Source organism: Cryptomeria japonica, chromosome 10 (genome assembly GCF_030272615.1).
Source record: "Cryptomeria japonica chromosome 10, Sugi_1.0, whole genome shotgun sequence".
Lineage (NCBI taxonomy): Eukaryota > Viridiplantae > Streptophyta > Pinopsida > Cupressales > Cupressaceae > Cryptomeria > Cryptomeria japonica.
In genome coordinates this window covers 152,322,035-152,346,101 of record NC_081414.1, presented here as the reverse complement: position 1 = coordinate 152,346,101, position 24,067 = coordinate 152,322,035, and the positions used below count along the sequence as shown (strand labels likewise).

General features: G+C 44.0%; 1 protein-coding gene across 7 annotated transcripts in view; it reads left to right on the top strand.

Moving 5' to 3' along the window:
* The first annotated feature begins 235 nt into the window (after nt 1-235).
* LOC131047986 (uncharacterized) overlaps nt 236-24,067 on the top strand; it is a 267,168-nt gene continuing 243,336 nt past the window's right edge. For 4 of the 7 annotated variants that reach the window (XR_009106346.2, XR_009359042.1, XR_009106345.2 and 1 more), the window contains exons 1-2: nt 245-420; nt 1,612-1,675. Coding sequence is in view for 4 of the 7 variants with exons in the window: in XM_057981799.2 (XP_057837782.2) it covers nt 317-420; nt 1,612-1,675 (168 nt within the window). In the remaining 3 variants the exon portion in view is untranslated. Of the gene's footprint in view, nt 421-1,611; nt 1,676-24,067 lie in introns of all 7 variants that reach the window. The other 3 variants (XM_057981796.2, XM_057981797.2, XM_057981798.2) reach the window with 3 other exon arrangements.

Here is a 24,067-nt window from a genome sequence, read left to right as displayed (position 1 = left end):
TCAGGGTTGTGCTCATGAAAATGGTCCTAAGACCATGGACTTGACTTATGATTAGATATATAAAATGGATCATGACAATTATAAACCATTGACAATTAAGATATAGATTAGCATAAGTAATTGAATACATATGTTGATTGTAAAAAAATACAAACAAAAAATGAAAATAAAATTGAAATAAATATCAGATAAAAGTAACTAAATGAACCCCACTTTACACAAAAATATGCCATTACTCGACATGTGCTCTTCCCCTAATGTTAAAAATTATGTACCAAATTGCATATAATTGAGTAAGCTGTAGAATATATGAAATATGGTCCAGAGACTACTCTCTGGAGGAGGATCGATTCTTTCCACAATCAAGGCTGGCTGCATTAACAGATTTTCAGCCTACCCACTTATTTACCTCAATATCAGGTAAACTCTAATTGTACAGCTGAATTTTGCCTAGAAGTTCCTAGTTTATTTGTATTGTTTCCTTTTGCATAATGTTTGGTATATGCAAGTCAACCCCGTTTATGCCTGAAACTCTATACGACGCCTATAAATTGTATTATAAAACCCAGGTTACTAAATTACACTGTGAAATTTGCCCCTTATCAACCCAATCAGAACACTATAAAGACCATGGAGTTAGACGATTTCTTATTAAAGACATGATGTCCTTCGTTATATAAAAATTGAAAATGTTAAATTCTGTTTCAATTTATACTTTTGGAAAAATAATTGAACGTTATTGAATTCTATTTTCAATGTATGGTTCGCCACAGTCAAATGACAGTAATATGCTTCCAAATTATTTTTTAGGGTATTCAATAACCCAGTCACTTGGAATTATCCAGTTCTCAGTAGTAGTTATTTCTTTAATGACTCTATTTCTTGACTTTGAATGGTCCATTTGGCACATCAGTGCTCCAGTCATTTCTTTAATGGCCTTTTTATGAGGAGTTATTTATTTATTCAAGGACCCATATTTCTTGGGTTGCACTGGTCCACTTTGCACACAAGTAGTCATTATTTCTTCTTGTTTTCCATTGACCATCGATGACTCAAACCTAAGACAGCCTCTTTGCTGCTGGGGTGCTCTAGTATTGAGCTACTTTTAGTCTTGATGGTTTAGGGTTGAACGGTCTCCTAAGAAGTCATTGCACCAGGCAATGCTCAGGGGTGAAGTTGTGGTTGATATGAGTGGAATGAACCACTGCATTGCAGTAACAGTTACTGCTGAGACTTACACCTGGTAACAAGAACTTAGTGGGAGATCAACCATCCTAGTATGCTCTAGCTAAAACATACTTAACCATCAAGTTTTTCTCACAATCAAGGCCACTTTGCTTGTTGCTCCAATAATATTTTATCCTTGAGTTTATTCTTGCTTAATATAAGAACCTATTCTTATTTGGTTTGTAGGAATGCAATTAGGAAAATTTTGAAGATTACTGAAGTTTGGAACAATTATTAGCTTTCTTGATTTTGTTGTTAATTTCAAGCCTTTTATTTACTGTTTTCCTTAAGTTTTATAAGTTTTATAACAAAGAAAGGTTGAAAGAAATAGCCTACTGGCAATTGTCAGTCCCCATAACTTTTGCTATTACAATTGTTCTACAGAATGGCGTCATCTTCCACTGGGATGGATCTGACAGAGTTCTCTAAAGTTCTTTCAAAGGCATCGGTAAGCTGTCCCTTCGTTTGTTAAAGAATGATGCTTATTTGAAGATTATCTAGTGATTGTTGTCTTTGTTTTGAGAGTTACACTGCTTTGCATGTATATGTTTTGGAGCCTTTGTTCAGCTTTATGGTCTGTGCTACTGGAAGTGGCATGGCTTGTATTAATAAGGGCTGTTGCACTCATCATTGTTCTTTATAACACAAAGCTGGGCCTGGACAAGCTTTTGTAGCGTGTGTGAGTGAATACTACGCTCTTTAATAGTGAGCCCCCAATTTTGCCTTGTTAATTTCCAAGTGACAAGGGCTTCCCAAGAGCAATTTGGTGGGACAGAACCCTAAAATTGCATTTTATGACGTACTGTGGAGAACATAATTTGTAAACAAAGTTTACAGTGAAGCAAAAATATAGAATTTATTTAAGACTGATAAAAACTTTAATATAAATTACAGTGGTCCATGAGTGTTGTACACAACAAATTTCTGAGAGTAGATGCAAAATGCATACCCCTATCTCTTCCTGGGGGAGGGAAGGACAATACATATTAGTTTAGAAAGTGTAAAATAAACAATTAGATTCTAGGCAAGATGAAGTGGTCCATTTCCGAGCAGTTATTGAAATGTTGGCAGAACTTCGGACTCTGGTGGCACAGCTGAAATCTTGATTGCATAGCTCTCAAAAAATGTGGCCAGGGCTCTGGTCCTCAACCTTGCAATGGGCTCCTATGCCTTGACTCCAGCAGGGGAGCAATGAAAACATGGCTTATGCTTCTGGCATGTGCATACACTGGATGGTTTTGGTACATGAAACCTCTTAGGTTAGCTGCTACATAGATCACCCTGATTTTATGATGTGGGTGGCTTAAGTGAGGAGTTTGAAGGTTATCTAGTAGCAAGCACCTGCTTTCCATGAACTCATGTGAAATGGCTTGTCATTTGTCAAGGATCGTGCATTTTCCTCATAATAAGATCTGAAATTCTCGGATAATTTACATGCTACTCTACGCATAAGTTATATTAGACAGCTTGCGAATTTCATCATAGAGAAGTCAAGATTTGCTCTATTGCTTCATAGCTTTATATTTAGTCATGGATACCATTGTTTGATTGTTGGAGTCTCTTTAAGCACTACTGATTAGCTTTTATAACTACTTGCACTTTTCAGTTCTATTGACCTACGTTGGCCCCTTGTAGCTCTTTCTTTCTTTCTAGAGTCTGGGCAGTGGAGCAATGAGTAAATTCCAACAATCACACAGACATGATATATTACAAATTGATCTTTCATTCCTTGTTTCCATTGAGTCCCTTGTAGCTCTTTCTTTCTTTCTAGAGTCTGGGCAGTGGAGCAATGAGTAAATTCCAACAATGTGGCAAAGAGGAACAATGAGTCAGCAAAGAGGAACTCCCTTCCCAAAATTCGCTTGATAGCATGGAAGAATAACCTGTTGGAGAAATCCAGCACCTCATGAAGACGTATGTCGGTCACCTGCCCAAGAAACACCATTTGTCTTCTATCTGCCACAAGCCTTATGGGAGAATCCATTCTAGCAGAAGTTGAAAGAGCAAAGAGAAGGAAATCTAGAATAGAGAATGCCTCGACAAAGTAGTAGAGAGGGTTTATTCATGGAAAGACGCTCCTATCATTCCTAATGTCTCGGTAATGAGAAACATAAATGCCTCTTAATGGCGAGGTATGTGATAAGACTTGCCATCCTTTGAGCAAGTCGGGATGCCCAATAAGGAATCAGCTACCCATTCGCTTTAAATTCTTGTCCTAGATCTTGCAAGCCAAACTGGCGATCCTGTCACCAAAAATAAATGACTCAAGATTTGTAGAGTGGTGAAATGACTTAATGCCATATACGTCAAGTCAATTTCCACATGGGAAGTCTATCTTGCCAAATCAACACATCTACCCAAGGGATCCTAATTCAAATTCGACTTTCATTTCCTCAACAACCAAGGGTCAAATCAGAGTCAGATTCAGCTTGGACCAATAGAGACACATTTGGTTCCATCCACGGCCCTGTTTGCCAACTCATCCACCTCTTTGTTAGATTCCCTGAAAATATGATTTATTGTGAGATCTCAAAATATTTTAACAATTCTAAGGCTCTTTCAAGCAAAGCCTTAAGTCTCCAATTTGGCGTTGTCCCTGATATTGTTGCATTAATGACTAGTGCTGAATCTCCCTCTATTTCAACTTTGTCGATTTCCAAATCCCTACACATAAGGAGCCCATGGATGAGGGTGTTAAATTCTGCTACATTATTTGTATCTTCATCTAAGGGAATGGCAAGCTTTTCAATTATCTCTTCTTTCCACGTTCTAATAATGCAATTGCCCCAGAGGGACCTATTGCCATTTTATGACACCCTTGGTTCATCAGTGAGAACCAATCAGAGATATGTTCCATGGACCAGCGCTGCCCCAGTTGATCAAGGAGAAAAGCAATGGAATTATGAAGTGTGAATTGTTGTCTTGTTAGAAGGAAGTTCCTAAGTCTTCCCAACTTCGGTGACCCAGGTCTCCGAAGTTACCTTAGAACTTCGGAACCCCCAGGTTCCCAAGTTCCTTGTTCTTCTACCTCGGAACTCCGGAACCCCCAGGTTCCTAGGATCCCAAGTTCCTAAGTTCTTCAACCCCGGAACTCCGGAACCCCTAGGTTCCCAAGTTCCTTGTTCTCGGAACCCCCAGGTTTCCAAGTTCCTAAGTTCTTCAACCTCGGAACTGCGGAACCCCCAGGTTCCCAAGTTCCTTGTTCTTCTACCCCGGAACTCCGGAACCCCTAGGTTCCCAAGTTCCTTGTTCTTCAACTCCAAAACTCCGGAACCCCCAGGTTCCCAAGTTCCTTGTACTTCTACCTCAGAACTCCGGAACCCCCAGGTTCCCAAGTTCCTAAGTTCTTCTACCTCGGAACTTCGGAACCCCCAAGTTCCCAAGTTCCTAAGTTCTTCAACCTCGAAACTTCGGAACCCCCAAGTTCTCAAGTTCCTAAGTTCTTCAACCCCGGAACTCCGGAACCCCCAGGTTCCCAAGTTGCTAAGTCTTCCCAACTTCGGTGACCCAGGTCTCTGAAGTTCCCCCAACTTCGGTGACCCAAGTCTCCGAAGTCTTCCAAACTACTTCTGGCTTGCAACACTTCCAGATGGCATGATCGACACTCAAAGCTTTAAATGCTCCGACAACTTTGGTGACTTATGCACCTTCTTTTGTGGAGCCACAGGAGTGCATTTAATGTTTTTGGCAAGATTTCCATCAAGGGAGAGACGGGGCCATGCTTGTTGTGGTGACTTATGTCATGTCTACATACTCTGACTTTGGAAGGTCAGTCAATCCACCCTTCTCAGAATTGCCTTTTGTGGGTATGGTTAGGTTGCTTGCATGTACAAGTCAAATGCATGCACTTCCCTGCACTCCCAGACTGACATACAGGGGTTATGATCACTCTTGTAACCATTTTTCTGTATAAAGGCTGTTAAGCCTCATTGTAAAGGGTTGTCTCCCTACTGGCTTGAGCTATTCTATGCTTTCCCACTTTCTTGCATTTATGCAACTGTAAGTTTGGCCTTTGGCCTTTGAATGAATTGGAATTACATTCTTGCCTTCCTTCAACTTATGCATGCTGTGTATGTTTCCTTACCTTCATCATAGGTGTATGTTCTATGGCTCTTCTCTCCATATATGTTGTGTTAACTTGTTTTTTCTGAGTGTGGCTTGTGGGAATCCTTCTCTCCTCTTGACACTTATCAAATTCTAACCTCCATACATGCATTTGGGTCACTCATGCAACTGAAGTTTGTGCATCTCTTGGGTATTTCAGTTGATTCCTTGTGCCATTTTGGGTGGGGAGAGGAACAATCTCTTATCTTGGTGCATCACCTCCTTTGATTTTAAGCATTTCTCTCTTCCCTTTACCTCTGCAAGTTGTTAGGATAGGCTTAGGAGTAAGTTTTGAATTGTTGAGTTGGTTCAACACCTGCACCTGGACTAAGAAGGAAGCTGGCCTTCTCGGGAGATTCAACCCCCTTGCGCAAGGTCCCACACTTCAGGGTTGTTTCCATGTTTCACAAGGTTGCTGAGTTGATAGCTCAGCAAGGGTGCGAGCTTTTGTGATAACATTTTTTGGCACGCCCGATGGGACTTCATTCGATTTACATGCTAAGGATTCAGTGTTGTTCTTGGCATCTTAGCCTTTAGAGGCAGTCATCTTCAAGCACTTGGCGACTCTGCTCACAAGACCAGTCTCTTGTAAATGACTTGTTGCTAACTTCGGAACCCCGAGGTCTCTAGGTTTCGAAGTCACTAAGCCATCTCAACCCTGGAACCTCCAGGTTCTGAAGTTCCTAGGTCCACTACTTCGGAAACCCCAGGTTCCGAAGTTCTGAAGTGCTCAACTCCGGACCCCCAAGTTTCGAAGTCTTTGCTCACCAGTTCAGTCTGCTTGCTCATGACTTGTTGCAGCTCTGGATTTCATGCCCATAATTCATACACGACGTCTTCTAGAGGTAGTTTCCAATTCGAAGAACTCTCATCTTCAGGCTCTAGAAGGCGGAGAGGTAGACCTTCATTATCACCAGTTAGGGAGGTTAGGGTTGTAAACACTCCATCTCCCAGGTCTCATTCTACCCCTCCATTTACAAGACCATTACTATCAAGGGCTCCCACCACTTATATCAATAGACCATTGTTTCACATGGCAAGAAATCAGGTTTTTGTTACCTTCAATGGGGGGAGTCCCCTTGTTTTGACTCAATGGAATGACATACCAGTGGCTGCGTTGAAGAGCATACCATACTTCATTGGTGAAACGGCTACTACCCCTATTGAGCACATTCAGGATATTGCAAACATCTGCTCCGTCCATAATATCACTCAGGATGATGTTGCTGTTAGACTCTTAGCCACATCTTTGAAAGGCAAAGCTTTGCAGTGGTATAGAGGGTTGCCGTCTAGCTCCATTCACAATTGGGACGAATTGGGGGAGAGGTTTTGCAACCATTTCGAATACAAAAGTGATCACCTATCAGTTGTGGAGCAGTTGACTATGATCAAGAGGGCACCCCACGAGTTCATGGGAGATTTCAATTTTAGATTCCATAAGACATGGAATAGAAGTCCTTCTCTAGTGAAGCCATCTCCAAATCATGCCTTCTTGTATTATCTTAGAGCTCTCAATAGCAATATAGCTGTCATGGTACAATCAATGGTTGGAGCCTCTCTACCGGGTGCATATGACATAGCCATAAGAGCAGAAAATTGTTTGATTCAGGTTGGGAAGATAGCTCCAAGGCCTCCAATGCCTCTCTTCCCAGAAGTTCCTACTCAACAACCCACCTTGGCTCCTATCCCCATGGCACCCGCACCATCCACATCCTCCAATGAGCTCCATGAGGTCAAGGCTCTATTGCAAAACTTTAGCAATGAGTTGGTAACACTAAAGAGGCAGCAAGCCCAGCATAGCAAACCTTATCAGGCACAAAATCAGAACTATCAGCAGAATAGGCCACCCTTTCAAGGGCAAAACCAATGGAGCAACGCCAGGCCTTTGAATGGTGTGAACCCCATAGCCGCAAGAAACTCAAAGGCAATAATTCCAATGCAAAATAACCTTGCCCAAGAGCAAGATTGGTGTCAACCATGCAATCAGCCACACAACCAAGGTGCATGCTAAAATGGAGGGTTTGTCCAAACCTTAGTGGTGCAGGATGAGCCGACCACTTCTGGCCAGCAATATGACCCAAATCAGCCTAGTGTTGGCACTCAGGCTTACTTACAAGGGGATTCTACCTTTGTCAATTGGCAGGAGGCAAAATTCTGTGGTTTGAACCAAACAATTGGTGAGTCTATGCTGCAGTATACAAGGTCAAAGAAGAGAGCCATGGAGGCTGCCTCACCTTCAACATCAGCCCAAGCTCCAACACCCAATGTAGCCGCCCATGATACAAGCTAGAGTACCATGCAAGGGAGCAAGAGGCAGGAAGAGGCCCAAGTTGTCCAAAGAGCAAAAGTAGATCTTGTAGCCTCAAAGGGTCCTCTAAAATCAGCTGGTGTCCCTTTCAACATAGTTGATTAGATGAAGAAGGCCAACCTCAACGTCCCTATGTGGGAGGCCCTTCCAATCCCATCTCAAAGGGATTTGCTTAAGGAGGCACTGAAGGACGTCGATCAGTCAGGTGGTGAGGCAGTTTTCAGCGGAAAGGCAGTCTCCACCAGTTTGGTGCAACCCAAGGAGGAGGAAGATTCAAGCAAGATCAACAAGCCTCCCCCTTTCTATCTCTCCTTAATCAGAGGAGATAATTTGGTTCACAACTGCATGATAGATTCAGGAGCTAGTAGCTCAGTCATGCCTAAGAAGGTAGCTGATCTTCTTGGCATAGAATAGGAACCTGTGACCAAAGGGGTGGTCCAATTAGATGGCACTTCTATTAAGACAATAGGTGTGGTAAAAAAATTGAAGTTAACCTTGCATGCATTGTTGTCGAGTAATTAAGCATTAAGGTAAATTGTGTTAGCATCGACAGTTAACCCGTCGGTTGTCGGCAGTTGGCATCGGGTAATTAACCAAACTCCTTTATATTGTATCTGTTTCCAGTCTTTGGACATGCTATTGTAGTCGAACATATTGCTATCATTGTATGTACTGGCTTATTATGAATCAATAGAACACTTGTGAGTTCCATATATTCTGTGTACTTCTGTCATTTATGCAATGTCTTAACCTGACACCCTACGGGGAAAACATTTGGCGCCGTTGCCTAAGTAAAAACCTGGGAGCAACGGGGAAAAGGACGTACTACATGGCACATGCATAATGGGACAACCATTACCAGAAGAAACAAGTGACCTTGATAGAGAACCCGAAGAATTGTTCGAGGGGGAAAAGACACTCACGAAGGATTTCTCTTGCATCCTACAGGCGGCAATCGAAACACACCTACAAAGGGAAGCCACCGCCGAAGATGTCCCAGAAGATGCTGTGTGGAGTTCGCTCGGAGTAAGCCCCGCTGTGAATCGGTTGATGCGCGAACTGCCTAACCTTTTGGCACAAGGATTTTCGGAAGATGAGACCGATTCCCTTAATGGGCACTTCCACTGGCAAATGGAAGACTATGAGCTGCTGTATGGGTGCAACATGTTGCAGGTTGACGAGGAGTCGGACGAAAATGAATTTCCGCCAGCGTACGGGGAATACACGGAAGGGGATGCTCCTGTCAACGAAGCACCAACACATAGGTTTGACATGATGAAACCAATCCGGTACGAAGAGTCTGTAAAACCTACAAACCTCGTCATGAAAGCAGAGTCAAGGAACATCCTGGTTGGCGACGACTGGAATCCAGTCCTAAAAGCCGCCGCGTTTAAAATATTTTTGGAATACAAGGATGTATTCACCTGGACGTACAAGGACCTCAAAGAGGTGCCGCCAGAACTGTGCATACACCAAATTTCACTTGTACCTGGGGCCGTACCTTTACGGAAGAGGCCGTACAAAATGAATAAAAACTATGCCATGAGAGTGAATGATGAAATCGAACGTATGCTCGAAGCCGAGATTATTTTTAAATTGCAGACCAACGAGTGGGTGTCGCCCATAGTGATATCCCTTAAAAAGGAGGCAAACCAGATCCGAATCTGCGTGGATTTCAGATGCCTTAATGCGGTCACCATAAAGGACCCGTTTCCAATACCATTTACGGATAGCATTTTGGAGGAAGTGGCCGGTCATGAAATTTATTCATTTATGGATGGATTTTCTGGGTATAACCAGATATCCATTGCCGAAGAGGACAAATTAAAAACGACCTTTGTAGTGGAAGATGGCGTGTACGCGTATAACTGAATGTCGTTCGGGTTATGCAATGCGCTAGCGACATTCCAACGGATAATCCTTCACATATTTGACAAGATGTCAGTAGGGAACTTTAGGGCGTTCCTTGACGAATGGTCCATCTATAGTAACTGGGATGCATATCTGGCCGCACTTAGCGAATGCATGGAGAGATGCAGGCGAGCCCGCCTAGCACTCAATCCCAAAAAATGCAAATTCATGGTGCCTCAAGGGAAGCTGTTAGGACACATAGTGTGTAAGGCTGGACTCAAGATTGACCTAGACAAGATTCGGGTGATAGTGGAAATGGAGGCACAGGCAGATGTCACAGGAGTCAAATCCTTCCTAGGACACATAGGGTATTATAGGCGGTTTATCAAAAATTTTGCTCAAGTATCCTGCCCTCTGGACAAGCTGATGAGGAGAGGTGAACAGTATGCATGGGGGACGGCTTAGGAAGAAGCCTTCCAAGAACTAAAGCCACGGTTGGTAGGTGCGCCAATCCTGACATATCCGAATTGGGACAAAGAATTCCATGTACACATCGATGCATCAAATTTTGCCATAGGGGCCTGTTGTGACGTTTTCACACATCGCCCCATTGCAAATGGCGACCCATGTTTTTTGCTCGTTTTCACTTTGCTTTTTAGGGTTTTGGTTTAGTTTGTCAGTTGTCTGGATTAGGGTCAAGCCTTAGGGTTTTTCATTTTGACGTTTTCAGGCCAGAGTCCAGTCAGTCTTGAGAGCTTTTTGAGCTTCCTTTTGTAGGATGCAATTTTGAATAAAGTGAATTCGCCAGAATGGTCTATTTTTAATTGGAATTTTGAATGCAGAGTCTAAATTTGTCTAAGTGTTGATGATGAAATTGTGAATTTTGTCCAATTGAGTAATTTTGGCCAAATTTTGAGTTTTTTGATATTTGATCCCGAGCATTGGGAATAATTTGTTTTTGCCTTGTGAAGTGATTAAACTTGTGAAATCATGATATTTTGGCCTGTAGGAGCAAAATCGCTCCTGTCCCTCAGTCAAGGACCGGAGCTCGTTTTCAAAAATCTTACTGTCTCTGCAAAATCAAGATGATTTTTCGAGTGGAAGTGGTAAAGAAAGGCATGATCTTTCCGTTGAATATAATTTGAAGAATTTCATGAACACGGAAATGCTCCAGGGGTAAAAATCGCTCCTGTCCCTCAGTGAGGGACCGAAGCTCAAAATCAAACATTGCCTTGTCCTTGCAGGATTTGAACAATTTGACGATTTGAAGGGGTCAAAGGAGATACATTTCATCAGTTGAATATAATTTGAAGACGCGAACATAAGGAAAAATGGACCAAAAATGCAAAATCACTCCTGTCCCTTAGCCAGGGACCAGGGCGAAATTCAGTGTTAGCTCCCGTCCCTCTCCCATGGACCAGAGCGAAATTCTTCATAAGGCAGAATTCAGGCAAAAGCAAGCAAGTTTTAAGTTTGAAGGCAAGAAAGGAGGGTGAAACGAATTCGTTGAAGACAAAATTGAAGATTGCAAGATACCAAATGAGACCTATATTGGCCTGGGCGCTCCTGTCCCTCAGTCAGGGACCAGAGCGATTTTTGTCTTAGATGAATTTCTTGCCAAGTTTGAATGATTTCCAAGCCGAAGATGAATAAGATGGGGCACAACAAGACCGTCGAAGATAATTTTTGAAGGTGGCAAAATGTAGTTGAGCTTGAAAGTACAAATTCGCTCCTGTCCCTCAGCCAGGGACTAGGGCGATATGCTAGTTATGTTGCCTTTCCTCCAAGTTCAAACCACTCCAAGTCAAGGTGAAAGGTGGCAAGGACGTTTTGAAGCGTCTCAATAAAGAACGAGGTATCAAAGGTCGCCAATATTGAAAGAATTACACCAAATGTCCCAGTTCGCTCCTGTCCCTCAGGCAGGGACCAGAGCGAAATTTTCATGAGGGCCTAAATTTTGAAGGTTTATCAAGTTTCAAGTGGCCAAGAGGGATCAAGGGACTTCATTTTACACGACGAAAGCAATGGCAAGTTGATGAAAGTAAGCATGAGCACAGGATATTGAAGTTCGCTCCTGTCCCTCTCCAAGGGACTAGGGCGATATTTACTATATTCGCCAATTCATTCAAAATTCACGCCAAGTCAAGGTTGTACAAGGTTGCGCAGGGTCTAAGGCGTCTTAAGAAAACGATATGCAAAGGTTTCAAACGTCAAAAGGTCATCAATTGAGTCAAGGAACCTATATCGCTCCTGTCCTTGAGCCAAGGACCAGGGCGATTTTTCATTAAATCATTCGTTTTCCTTCAAGATCACGTCAAAGTCAAGGTTCGCAAGATCAAGGATATCATTTGCAAGGTGATGAACAAAGAGTAAAGTTTGAGAGATAGCAAATGTTGGCCAGAGCATGAAGTTCACTCCTGTCCCTCACCAAGGGACCAGGGCGATATTCACCTTAGAGGGCATTCATCCACCAAATCAAGACGATCAAGCTCGAGTTTTTTGACAAACATGCCAGTTTCAACGTGAGAATGGAGGTTTTGAACATGAAAGCAAGAAGAATCAAGACCAAGGTGATAATTCGCTCCTGTCCCTTAGTCAGGGACCAGAGCGATAGGTTTGTGTCCTTACCTCTTCCAAATTTGGCGCTAAAACATTCTTGAGATTTTATTAAATGCTAGGAAAAAAATCGATAAATTTGAAATCCAATTAAAGTTAGCATTTAACATTAGCGCATGGGCCTTTATTAATTAATTTTTGCCTCTTAAAAATCGAGTTTATTTAAAATTATAGGCATTAAATTAATTAATTATAAATATAAATGGGGCGCTTGATTTAAAATTTGTTTCATTTTACAAAGGTCGGCCTTTAAGTTTATTTTAAATTTGCCTTATTCACCAAAGTCGGCCTAGGGTCAATGTGAAGGTGAGCGCCTATAAAGGGAGGTGTTTATTTCATTTTCAAATCATCATTTTATCCTCTTTCATATGCGATTTTGGAGAAGACAAGGTGCGAAATTATCATCAAAGAGGAGTGCGTGTTTGTTTCAAGTAAGGCGAATTTGTTATCTTCAAGATATTGAAGACTCCTCCCCCAAGGTGGCGAATTGCTAAAGTGGATGTTCATTTGGAGAGAGATCACGTTGAAGTCATCAAATTTTGATTTGTGCCTAGGCGAATTCCTTTGTTTTGCATTTTAGAGTTAAGCTCTCAAGTAAGGTATGGCAAGATCCCTTGTTTTAATTTCGAATTTTGATCGTCATTGCCTTAAACTTGAATTTTGAATTTTGAATTGTAATAGCTCAATCGTCATTTAGGAAATGATAATTCAAGGACTTATCATGAAGTTTCCTAAAATTAATTTAATCTATGTTATTCATTGCAAAATCATGTTACTAATTTTGAAATGTTGTGCAGGCATCAAATGGAGATCTCATCAAGGAAAATCAAGCCGGATCAAGGACGGTCTTCGCCGGGACGATCAAGCCAGGACAGGGGCGACCTCTTTCAATCCAGTGTTCCAAGGCGAGGTACATCATCATCCTGCACATCAAGGACACATGGAGTTAGAACAAGGGCTTGTTGAAGAAGTAAATAGTTCCAGATGAATTAATTAAAGCAAGCTTCTCAACAACATCAAGTTGAATATCTACCAAGTTACAAGTGTCAAATGAGGTGGCATCCTAGTCATCCTTTCTCCAAATAGTGAGGTCCACCTCAGCATGTCCAGATTCAATGTACTTAACTCATGGAAGGTGGCACAAACTCCGATGTACCTACCCCGGCTATCCATTGGTCGATTTTTCTAGAGGGGACATGTGTCCAAGCAATACAATTTTATCATTGGTCAAGCATTAAATGTTATGTAATGGTTGTAACAAACCCTAATTAGGGTTTTCATTGTTGAATCTTGGCCATTGATCTCGAATTGATCTAAGCCATCGAATTGTATTGTGGGCACTATATAAGCCCTGGCATTTCATTTTGTAAAGAGGAATTAGAGATAATATAGAAATAGTTGAAAGCAGTTAGTAGATAGAGAGTAGGTAGAAATTGATAGAATAGCAATTAGATTAGAATAGGAGGACAAGGCAAGAAATTGTTGCCATTGATTGTAAACAAACTCCATTTTCATTGAAGTAATGGTGAAGTGTGTCGTTTCTTGCAATTTGCATGGTTTCTTGTTGAGTCTTCAATCCTAGATGGTAGATGATTAGATGAATGGAGGAAATGTGATTGATTGATGGTGGAATTCGTATATCCATACTACTAGCAGTTTGTTGATTGCAGACTTGCCTTGTGTAGTCAACTGGAATCGTTCAGCTTAAGCTCAATTTCAATTTGTCGCTTCTTCATTGATATGCATCAACTTGATGGTGTCTATGCTTGCAGTGATGATTTGAACATCATAAAGCTTCCCTTCGAAGATCGCACTAGCCTTGTGGAGATGGTCCATTGATGTCAAAACAAGACCTAGTTAGAGTTTCATCAAAAATCAATCATTGCTCCTACATTCTTAGTATTAGGATTAGATCCTCCCTTCGCCCTCATTCTTTTTTCATTTTGTTTCAAATCTAAGCTAGTCAGAGCCTGTGTTCCAGCAAAGCAGATCGGAAGTTCAATCATCAAATGTAAGTCCCCTTGTGATTCCAGCAAATCACATCATACCACAGCGAGCTTATCCACACGTAGAGACCCTACCAAAAAGAACATTGGAGTCATCCTAACTGATCCTTCTTGCGAAATCTTCAGCAGTTAGCGACTTTATTCAAGAGAGGATAAGATGCCTTTAGGTATTTTATTCTGTGTATGATTGTGTACAAAATACACGTCAGCAGGGCCACACTAGCGCAAGTTGGCGATCACGGGCTAGATCATCTGGTGTACTTCGCGAGCAGACTTCTGTCAAAGGCGGAAAAAAACTATAGTACGACAGAGAGGGAAGCCCTGGGGATGGTGTACTCTGTTCAAAAGTTTAGAGATTACTTACTGGCCACATCGTTCACATTTTATGTGGACCACCAGGTGTTAATGTACCTAGTGAATAAGCGAATCATTCAGGGGCGAATCAGCCAATGGCGGCTGCTGCTGCTGCAAGAGTTTACATTCAACATTATTATAAGACCTGGGAAAAGCCATGTGATAGCCGACCAGCTATCTAGAATCAAGTCAGGGGAACCAGCGGAAGGAGTAAATGAAGACTTCCCGGACGCCCACTTATTTCGCATTGCCGTTCTTCCTGCCTGGTACACAAGCATCGGGGAATATCTATCGACATCACAACTCCCTAGAGAGATGCCACCAGGGGAGCGAAGGAAGCTCGTACTAAGGAGTAAGACGTTTCAACTCATTAATGGCCTTTTGTATAAAAAGGGACCTGACCAGGTCCTATGGTGATGTGTCAATGAGGAAGAAATTCAAGGTGTTTTATGGGAAGCACATGAAGGGCCAACAGGAGGGCACATGGGGTCCGACACCACGGCGAGGAAAGTTCTATTGGCAGGGCTATGGTGGCCGACATTGCACAATGACGCCCGGGAGTGGGTGATGAGTTGTGACACGTGCAAACGGGTGGGGAGGCCGCTGAAGAGGGATTTTATGCCCCTCAACCTGTCCAATGCCCAGGAACTGTTTGAACGATGGGGGTTGGATTTCATCGGACCTTTGAAGGCAAGTCGAGCCCGACAGTCCAGATACATCGTGGTGGCCACAGAATACTTGACCAAGTGGGTCGAGGCACGGGCTCTGCCAGACAATTCGGCCGTCAGTACGACAAGGTTTATCTATGAGCAAATCATTACATGGTACGGGATTCCAATCCAATTGACGAGTGATCGGGGAGGACATTTTGTCAATCATATAATCCGGTTGCTTATGACGGAGTTCAAGATATTCCACTCCTTATCAAGCCCCTACTATCCTTGAGTGAACGGGCAAGCCGAGGTGACAAACAAAATAATTGTCTCTGTGATTTACAAGTTTTGCGGAGTGGAGAAGGAAGATTGGGAGGAATGCTTATCGTCGGTACTTTGGGTGTACCGGACGACGTATAAGGTCACCACAAGACAAACCCCCTTCCAGTTAATGTTCGGGCAGGAAGCGGTGGTGCCAGTGGAATTCATGGTGCCGAGTCTTCGGATCGCCATTGACAACAGACTAGGCGACATGGAGAGTCTCCGAGAGCAGTTGTATGCCTTGAGCAAGATGGACGAAAAAAGATTGATGGCACAATGGGCCACAAAGGCAGCCCAGCAAAGACAGAAGGTCTAGCACGACAAGCATCTTCGGCGAATGTAGTTTACTTCGGGGCAATTAGTGTTGAAATTCAATGGGAGGAACGAAATCAAACCTGGAAAATTTAAATTACAATGGCTAGGCCCCTTCAAGGTACGCGAGGTCAATGCCAACGGGGCGATTAAGTTGTGGACGCTCGACGGGAAGGAGATACCAGACGCTGTCAATGGGTCGAAATTAAAACAGTACCACGAACAAAGACGGGCAGCCGATCTCGAACCCTCCCGAAGAAATTAAAAAAAAAACAAAAAACGTACGGTCGTATGAGTCCGTACGGCCCAAAATTTTTGTTTTAAAAAAAGAAAAAGGAAAAAGTGCACCGTACGGTGGGGCCACACATCCACCATGTGGTGGCACCGCATGCCCACCGTGCGGTGGAGCCCTGCATGCCATATATACCCCGCGACACCAAGAAACAACAAGAAAAGAAAAATTACAGACCCTGCCCCATCATACGGAAGGAGAAAAAGAAATTGTAGACAGTACACCGCACGCCACAGCTGTACACCGTACGGTGACATTTGGAAGGAAGGGGCAGCACGTGCAAGAAGGTTAAAAACTCTATAAAAGTAGATTAAGAGAATTAATCGGGAATCAATGGACACAAATAGGAATAAGGCGGATTGGAGAAAACGATTGTAGCCATTAGAAGACAAGTTACAGGGAGGGCGAAGAACTTCAGAATCAAGTGCAGACACAGGGAAGCGAGTTTTGCCATCTGGTGTGCGTATTGCAGGCAGCCTTGGGATGAGCAACAGTCAGAAAAGCAGGAAGCATTGTCCAAAAACCCAATCGACAAAGGACAAGGAAGAGGTAACAGTGGACAATATTGTGTTCGAGGGTCTTAATGGAATAGATTGTAGGAACTGGTGGGTGAAGACACCTCACGATGATCCGATAAAGAAAAACCTTTGCCAGGCATAGGTACATTGGGCTGTCCAAATGCCAGTTTTCTGCATAAAAGATTTTGAGGTGGTTTTGCGTGCCATGATTGGCAGCTATGATAGACACCGCCACCAGTATGTATTTGACTATTAGCACCAGTGGATAACTATTTCTTTCACGGCAAGCGAGTTCAGCAGGGTGTTTGGCATACCGGGGTTGAAAGGGAAAAAAATCGATACTTATAGAAAATCACTCCAGAAAATCGTGCCACCTTGCTACAGTTGATGTTGCGGGATAACCTCATGCAGGGAGAAAAAGATAGCCTCAAAAGTGCAGGTAAGAGTAGGGGGGTCAAGAAAACATTTTTGGCTAAACGAGTATGGCGATGCCTGTTGTCCGTAGTAAAGAGTCACCTTACAGGTGCCAGCCGCGTGTCCGACATAGCTATCGCACAAATAGTGTTGATGAATGGGCTGCACAATGGGGTGGTGTATGATTGGGCATCATTGCTGGCGGATAGGATGGACGAGTTCATGACTCTACAGTACAAGAAATGTTACATGCCCCATCACGCCATTGGGTTATTTCTCGATGCAGTCCGCACGTAGATCACCCTAGGCTCACAACCATTGGAGCCACAAGGTCGTGTTGCACCAGACCGGCCGCCTATATTCTACTGGTCGCATTTGGATGTCTTGGCACATGGCGCAGAGGCACGTCTGGGCACTAAAAGGAAGAAGCCCGCCATGTTAGAAACAAAGTCTGACACAAGAGAGTCTAAAGCAGAGGAGGATGTTGATAGCGGCAGGGAGGAATCCGTAGACACCTCCCAGGTGAGCGAAGGGAGTTTTCGGTTGGCAGGTAGAGGGGGTGACTAGTTGCCTGAAGAGGAGGTAGTGGAATCGACAGGCACGGAAGGGCCCGTTCTAGCATCGCACCAGGCTCAGGTCCACTTTACACCAGCACGCTTACTGGAGACTTGTCAATTGGCGGTGCCACGGTCATTCGGGACAGTCAGCGTAATCACCATGGTGCCAGTACCTAGCTTTGGGCAGCCTCGGGTGACGATAGCTATGACACCACTGAGGCTTGAGACCACAGCAGGGATCGACTTTGGAGTGGCCTCCGTTTAGCAGGATGGGCCGGGTATCTTGGCGAGTGCAGGGGCTTCCATGGAGCAAGATGTGCCAGGTGTGCCAGGTTATATGCAAGAGGTAATGATGGAAGCAGGCGCTCTCCATGATGACCTCAGTGCCTGGTTGAGCCGTTACGAGCTCACACCCGTGGCATCTGTAGGGGAGGCCACTCTATCTCCAGGCAGGGAGATGCATTCCTTGGATATCATTGATCTAGAGGAAGGGAGTTCTCCGAGCAGTAGGGCGCTTCAGAGGGCTGCGTCACCCCCGACGGATGTAGTAACTAGTCCTTATAGAGAGGAGGGGGTGCCTGTGGGAGTGCAGCAGGGTGTCGGAGAGTTTGAGCAGTTCATTGCCGAGATGACTCTAGGAGCACAACGACTTGTGACATTTGCGAGACTCCAGGAGGATGCCGCCATGGTCGAGGGGATGGAGAGATTGTTGACCTTTGCCCGCACCGGATGCAAAGAGGAGTTTGGGAGGTGTTTTGAGTTTGCCGAGTGGCCTGAGACGGAGAACCTGGGGATGTTGGAGGCTTGGCGCCTCACTGAGGGGGTTGGCGAGACCCGGATGTAGTCCTTGTTGAGAGAGGTGGAGCGGGCCTTCCACGAAGGCTATCTTGAGCTCCGGAGGACACAGCACATGGCATCCACAGCTAAGGCCTTGCACGTAGCAGCAGTGACGGCTCAGGAGGAGGTGACTACCAGGTTTCGGGAGGTTGAGGCTACCATGGCACAGACTCGGACAACGATGGACATTCTGGCAGCAGATAAGTCTGCCTTGGTTATGCAGCTGGAAGAGGAAAGGGCATCCAGAGTGCAGTTGGAGACTCGATTGGTCAGTGCACTGGAGAGCGTGGACAAGAAGGATAAGGAGGTGTTGGAGGCCGCCTATATGGTAAAGATTGCAATGGAGCGATAGATGGTGGCGGAACGAGATCTGAAGAGGAGGACGGAGCAAGTGTATGAGTTGTGTGGGCGATTGGCGTCCACCGCTACACCACCACCGATGCCTTCTTCATCAGGGATGCCCTCTGCACCCCCTTAGTTTTTGATTTTGGGTTCTGTAGTAAGCAGTGTATTCCCCATTTTGTTGTAAGTCGTCTGGAGACGACCTTCTCCAGTGATTTGTTGTTTTGGGTTTCAGTTTTGCTTGTACATCATTCCCATTTTTGTTGTCTGTCGTCCGGAGACATCATTTCTTTTTGGGGGGGATGATGTTGTCGGGTAATTAAGCATTAAGGTAAATTGTGTTAGCATCGGTAGTTAACTAGTCGGTTGTCGGCAGTCGGCACCGGGTAACTGACCAGACTCCTTTATATTGTATCTGTTTCCAGTCTTTGGACATGCTATTGTAGTCGAACATATTGCTATCATTGTATGTACTGGCTTATTATGAATCAATAGAACACTTGTGAGTTCCATATATTCTATGTACTTCTGTCATTTATGCAATGTCTTAACCTGACACCCTATGGGGAAAACATGCATGCCCTGGTTGCACTGTCTTGCAAGACGTATCAATCATTGACCTCTCTACCTTCTTTGCCATCTGCCTATCTAGAGACTTCACCGCCAAGATAGGTGGGTACTTGTCTTCTGATTGGTCCCACATGCTATTTCGAACAAGGTATGGTACCAAAGTCACCATAAGGGCAGAGCCCATTACCCAAAACCACATTGAGCCCTACACCCCCAGCCTTATAAACATGAATTGCACTTTGCATGAAGAGGGGGAGGAGTGTACTATCTGTGAGCCTGCCACTCTTTTGCAAGAGGTTCTTGATTGCTTGCTGGACGAATGGGCCAATGCTTTTCAGTTTGATCCATTAGCCTAGACTGAAGAGACTGGGCTTGGCACCTATTATATCTATGAAGAGGATATTCCTATCCCTAACCTCATCAAGACACAAGGAGACTCAAAGGGGCTATGGAACATGTTTTTTGATGGTTCGAGAAACAAGAATGGTGCAGGTGCCGGTGTGATGCTTGTTTCTCCTGAGCAGGAGAAATATTTCTTCTCTTTTAGGCTTCAATTTGGTTGCATCAACAATGTCGCTGAGTATGAAGCCTTGATCCAAGGCCTCCAACTTGCACAAAGAAAAAAGATCAGATCTTTGCAAGTATTTGGAGAGTGAGTTGGTTGCTAAACACGTCCGAGCCCAAAGTGTAGCAAAAAACAACCTACTCAAATCATACAAACATAGGGTTTGGGATTTGATTGAAGGATTCGAGGCCTTCAATATCCAGAGCATTCCTAGAAGTCAAAACAAGCATGCTGATAGGCTTGCAGCGGTTGGTGCTCAATTCGACATACCAGCACATGTTGCAAGTGAGAAGGAGCAACACATCAGGCTTGTTGTGAGGCCTGCTGTCCTAGACAATCAGGGAAATTGGCAAGTGTTTGAAAGCGATCAGTAGATCGTCAACTTCTTGCAAAATGAAGCAGAGTTTTCTCCTAAAAATCAGCCTAAGCTGCAAGACTAGTATGGAGATCAAATCATGCAGCTCAACTCCAACAAGCTGCCTAAAGGTCTAGTTACCTTGGAAGGCATTTTCAACTCGGATGATCAATTGAAGAAGAAGATGAACTTGGCTGCAAAGAGGGGTGATTACAAGCCAGTTGCTGCCACCAAAGGTAGGTCCTTAAACTTGGGCAAGGTGTGTTCCTCTAGCAAGCAAGAGGCCTTTGTTGAGCTTTGCCAAAAATATGATGACATAGTTGCTTGGACCTATGAAGACTTGAAAGGTTTTGACCCTAGCTTAGCCCAGCATATTATAGAGCTAAACTTTGATGCAATGACACACTAGGTAGACAAAAGCAAAGGCCAATAAACCCCAAGATTGGGCCACTAATGAGGAAGGAGTTGACCGAGCTGATAGAAGCCAATATCATCTTCCCTATCAAGCACTCCTCCTGGGTGGCCAACCTTGTCCTTGTAAGGAAGAAGAATGGGGAAATCAGGCTATGTGTAGACTTTAGGGATCTCAATAGAGCCTCCCTCAAGGATCATTATCCCCTTCCCTCTATGGAGTAGATTCTCCAAAAGGTCAGTGGCTCGGATTGATTTTCATTCTTGGATGGGTATTCAGGCAACAATCAGATCTTGGTCCAAGAATCAGACCAATACAAGACTGCATTTACTACTAAGTGGGGTACCTATGCTTATTGTAAAATGCCCTTTGGGCCAACCAATGCAGGTGCCACGTTCCAAAGAGCAATGGACATGGCTTTCAAGGGTGTATTAGCAAAGTTTGTGCTTGTATACCTTGATGACATAACTGTTTATTTGAAGCATGCAGCTGACCATCTTGGTCATCTTGAATAGGTTTTCATGAAATGCAGGGAGTATGGTGTGTCCTTGAACCCTAGCAAGTGTGTATTTGCTATTGATCAAGTAAGATTGCTAGGACACATCATATCCAAGGAGGGTTTGACCATCAATCCAGAGCGAGTGGAGGCTATTCTTTCTCTTCCACTCCCTAGTCACAAGAAAGGATTGCAAAGTTTCCTTGGTAGGATCAACTTTGTGAGGAGGTTTATTCCCAACCTTGCCACCATGGTAAAACCCCTCACTTCCTTGTTGAAGAACAACTTGGCTTTCAATTGGACCAAGAAGGGAAGGGCAGGTTTCGAAGAGATTAAACAAGCAATTGCTCAGGCCCCTACCCTTGTCAATCCTAATTACGAAAGGGATTTTATCCTCTATACCTTCGGAGGAGAATCCAGCATCTCAGCTGTCCTAACACAGCTGAACGATGACAATTTGGAGCAACCTATTGCTTTCTTTAGTGAGGGGCTAAAGGACTATGAGCTTAAATATAGCTTTGTAGAGAAGCAGGTCCTTACTGTTGTAAGGGCATTAAAAAAGTTTAGACACATGTTGTCCAACAACATGATCCAGCTCTTAGTTCTGCATGCAAGTGTCAAAGATTTCCTTCTAAACAAGGACATCAGTGAGAAGAGGGCTGGGTGGATAACCAAGGTCATGGAGTATGACATCAACATCAAGATCACCAAGCTTGTAAGAGGCAGGGGCCTATGTGAACAACTTGTCTCATCTTCTGAGACTACTTTAGAGGTCACCCTTGTGTTACAAGAGGATCAACCAATTGGCAACAACACTCAATTCAGCTGGGTAAGTGACATTACCACCTTCTTAATGGAAGGTAGATACCCCCAAGGTCTGGATAAGACCAAAAGAAGGCATTTCAAGTTGCAATCCATTCCCTATGTCTTAGTGAATGGCACTCTTTTTCGAAAAGACTCCAATGAAGTCTTACTAAGATGTATCGAGCAAAACGAAGTCAGCCAATTGTTAGAGGAATTTCATTATGGCTCTTCAGAGGGCCACTTCTCTGCAAAGACTATGGCTATCAAAATAATGAGGGCTGGTTATTATTGGCCATCCTTATTCAGTGACTCACATAGATGGGTGAAGAAAGGCAAGAAATGTGCTCTCTTCTCTGGGAAGCAAAGACTAGCTGCCCTACCTCTTCATCCCATCCAAGCAGATCAACTGTTTGCCCAATGGGGTTTAGACTTCATTGGCATGATAAACCCACCTTCTAGTGTTGGCCATAAGTGGATCTTGGCCGCAACAGATTACTTCACTAGGTGGACAGAGGTAGTTGCATTGAGGGATGCCACCGAGGCCTCAGTGCTGGAATTCCTTGAGGGAATTGTGACAAGATTTGGTGTCCCCTCCACCATCATATCAGACAATGCCAGGGCATTTGTTGGAACCCAAATCAGTTCTTGGGCAATTAAGCATGGTGTATACTTGAAGAGATCATCCAACTATTACCCTTAGGGTAACAACTTAGTTGAATCTTCCAACAAGAATCTCATCAGGATAATTAAAAGGACAATTGAAGACAATCAGAGGGCATGGCACACTAAGTTGAGGACAACCTTATGGGCTGACAAGATCACACACAAGAGGGCGATTGGTAACTCCCTTTTCATGCTAGTATATGGGAAGGAAGCAAGACTCCCAACTTCCCTAGAGTTACCCTCTCTTGAACTAGCACATCAGCTGGAATTGACAGAGAATGATGCCATGATAGTAAGACTAGCTGAGTTGATGGAGCTGGAGGAGATTAGAAGTCAGGCTATGCATACACTTAAGACTCATCAAGAGCAGGTCAAGAAGGTTTTTGACAAAAAGGCTACTAGTAGGGTCTTCAAAGAGGGAGATCTAGTTCTCAAGTGGGATGCAGACAGAGCCAAAGTTGGGCGACACTCCAAATTTGATGCTATCTGGAGTGGTCCATATGTCATCACTAGTTGCAAGGAGGCCAATGCATTTCATCTCTCCAAGCTTGATGGCGAAGTTCTTCCAATCCCAGTGAATGGGATTCATCTCAAACCTTGCTTCTAAACAGGGTGCTGATGACTATGTAAATATTAGACTAGAGGTTGTTTTGCTTTCATAAGTGCTTATGCACATGCCGCATTCTCCTTAAGAGGGTGTGCGCTCTAGTTTTCAGTTTTCCTCCAAGTGATGACGCACACATGTTTTGGGTGTTTTCAATGAATCAGTGCCCAATGGATGCTTAAGGTTTCTGGACTTCATGCTTAGCAAGCAAGCTACCCGTAGAAATCGCCAAAAATGTTGTCATTTTATGACACCCTTGGTTCATCAGTGAGAACCAATCAGAGATATGTTCCATGGACCAACGCTGCCCCAGTTGATCAAGGAGAAAAGCAATGGAATTATGAAGTGTGAAGCATTGTCTTGTCAGAAGGAAGTTCCTAAGTCTTCCCAACTTCGGTGAGCTAGGTCTCCGAAGTTAGCTTGGAACTTCGAAACCCCCAGGTTCCCAAGTTCCTTGTTCTTCCACCCCGGAATTGAGGAACCCCCAGGTTCCCAAGTTCCTAAGTTCTTCAACCCCGGAACTCCGGAACCCCTAGGTTCCCAAGTTCCTTGTTCTTCTACCTCGGAACCCCTAGGTTCCCAAGTTCCTAAGTTCTTCAACCTCGGAACTGCGGAACCCCCAAGTTCCCAAGTTCCTTGTTCTTCTACCCCGGAACTCTGGAACCCCCAGGTTCCCAAGTTCCTAGTTCTTCAACCCCAGAACTCCGGAACCCCCAGGTTCCCAAGTTCCTTGTTATTCTACCCCAGAACTCCGAAACCCCCCAAGTTCCCAAGTTCCTTGTTCTTCAACCCCGGAACTCCAGAACCCCCAGGTTCCCAAGTTCCTAAGTTCTTCTACCTCGAAACTCCGGAACCCCCAGGTTCCCAAGTTCCTAAGTTCTTCAAC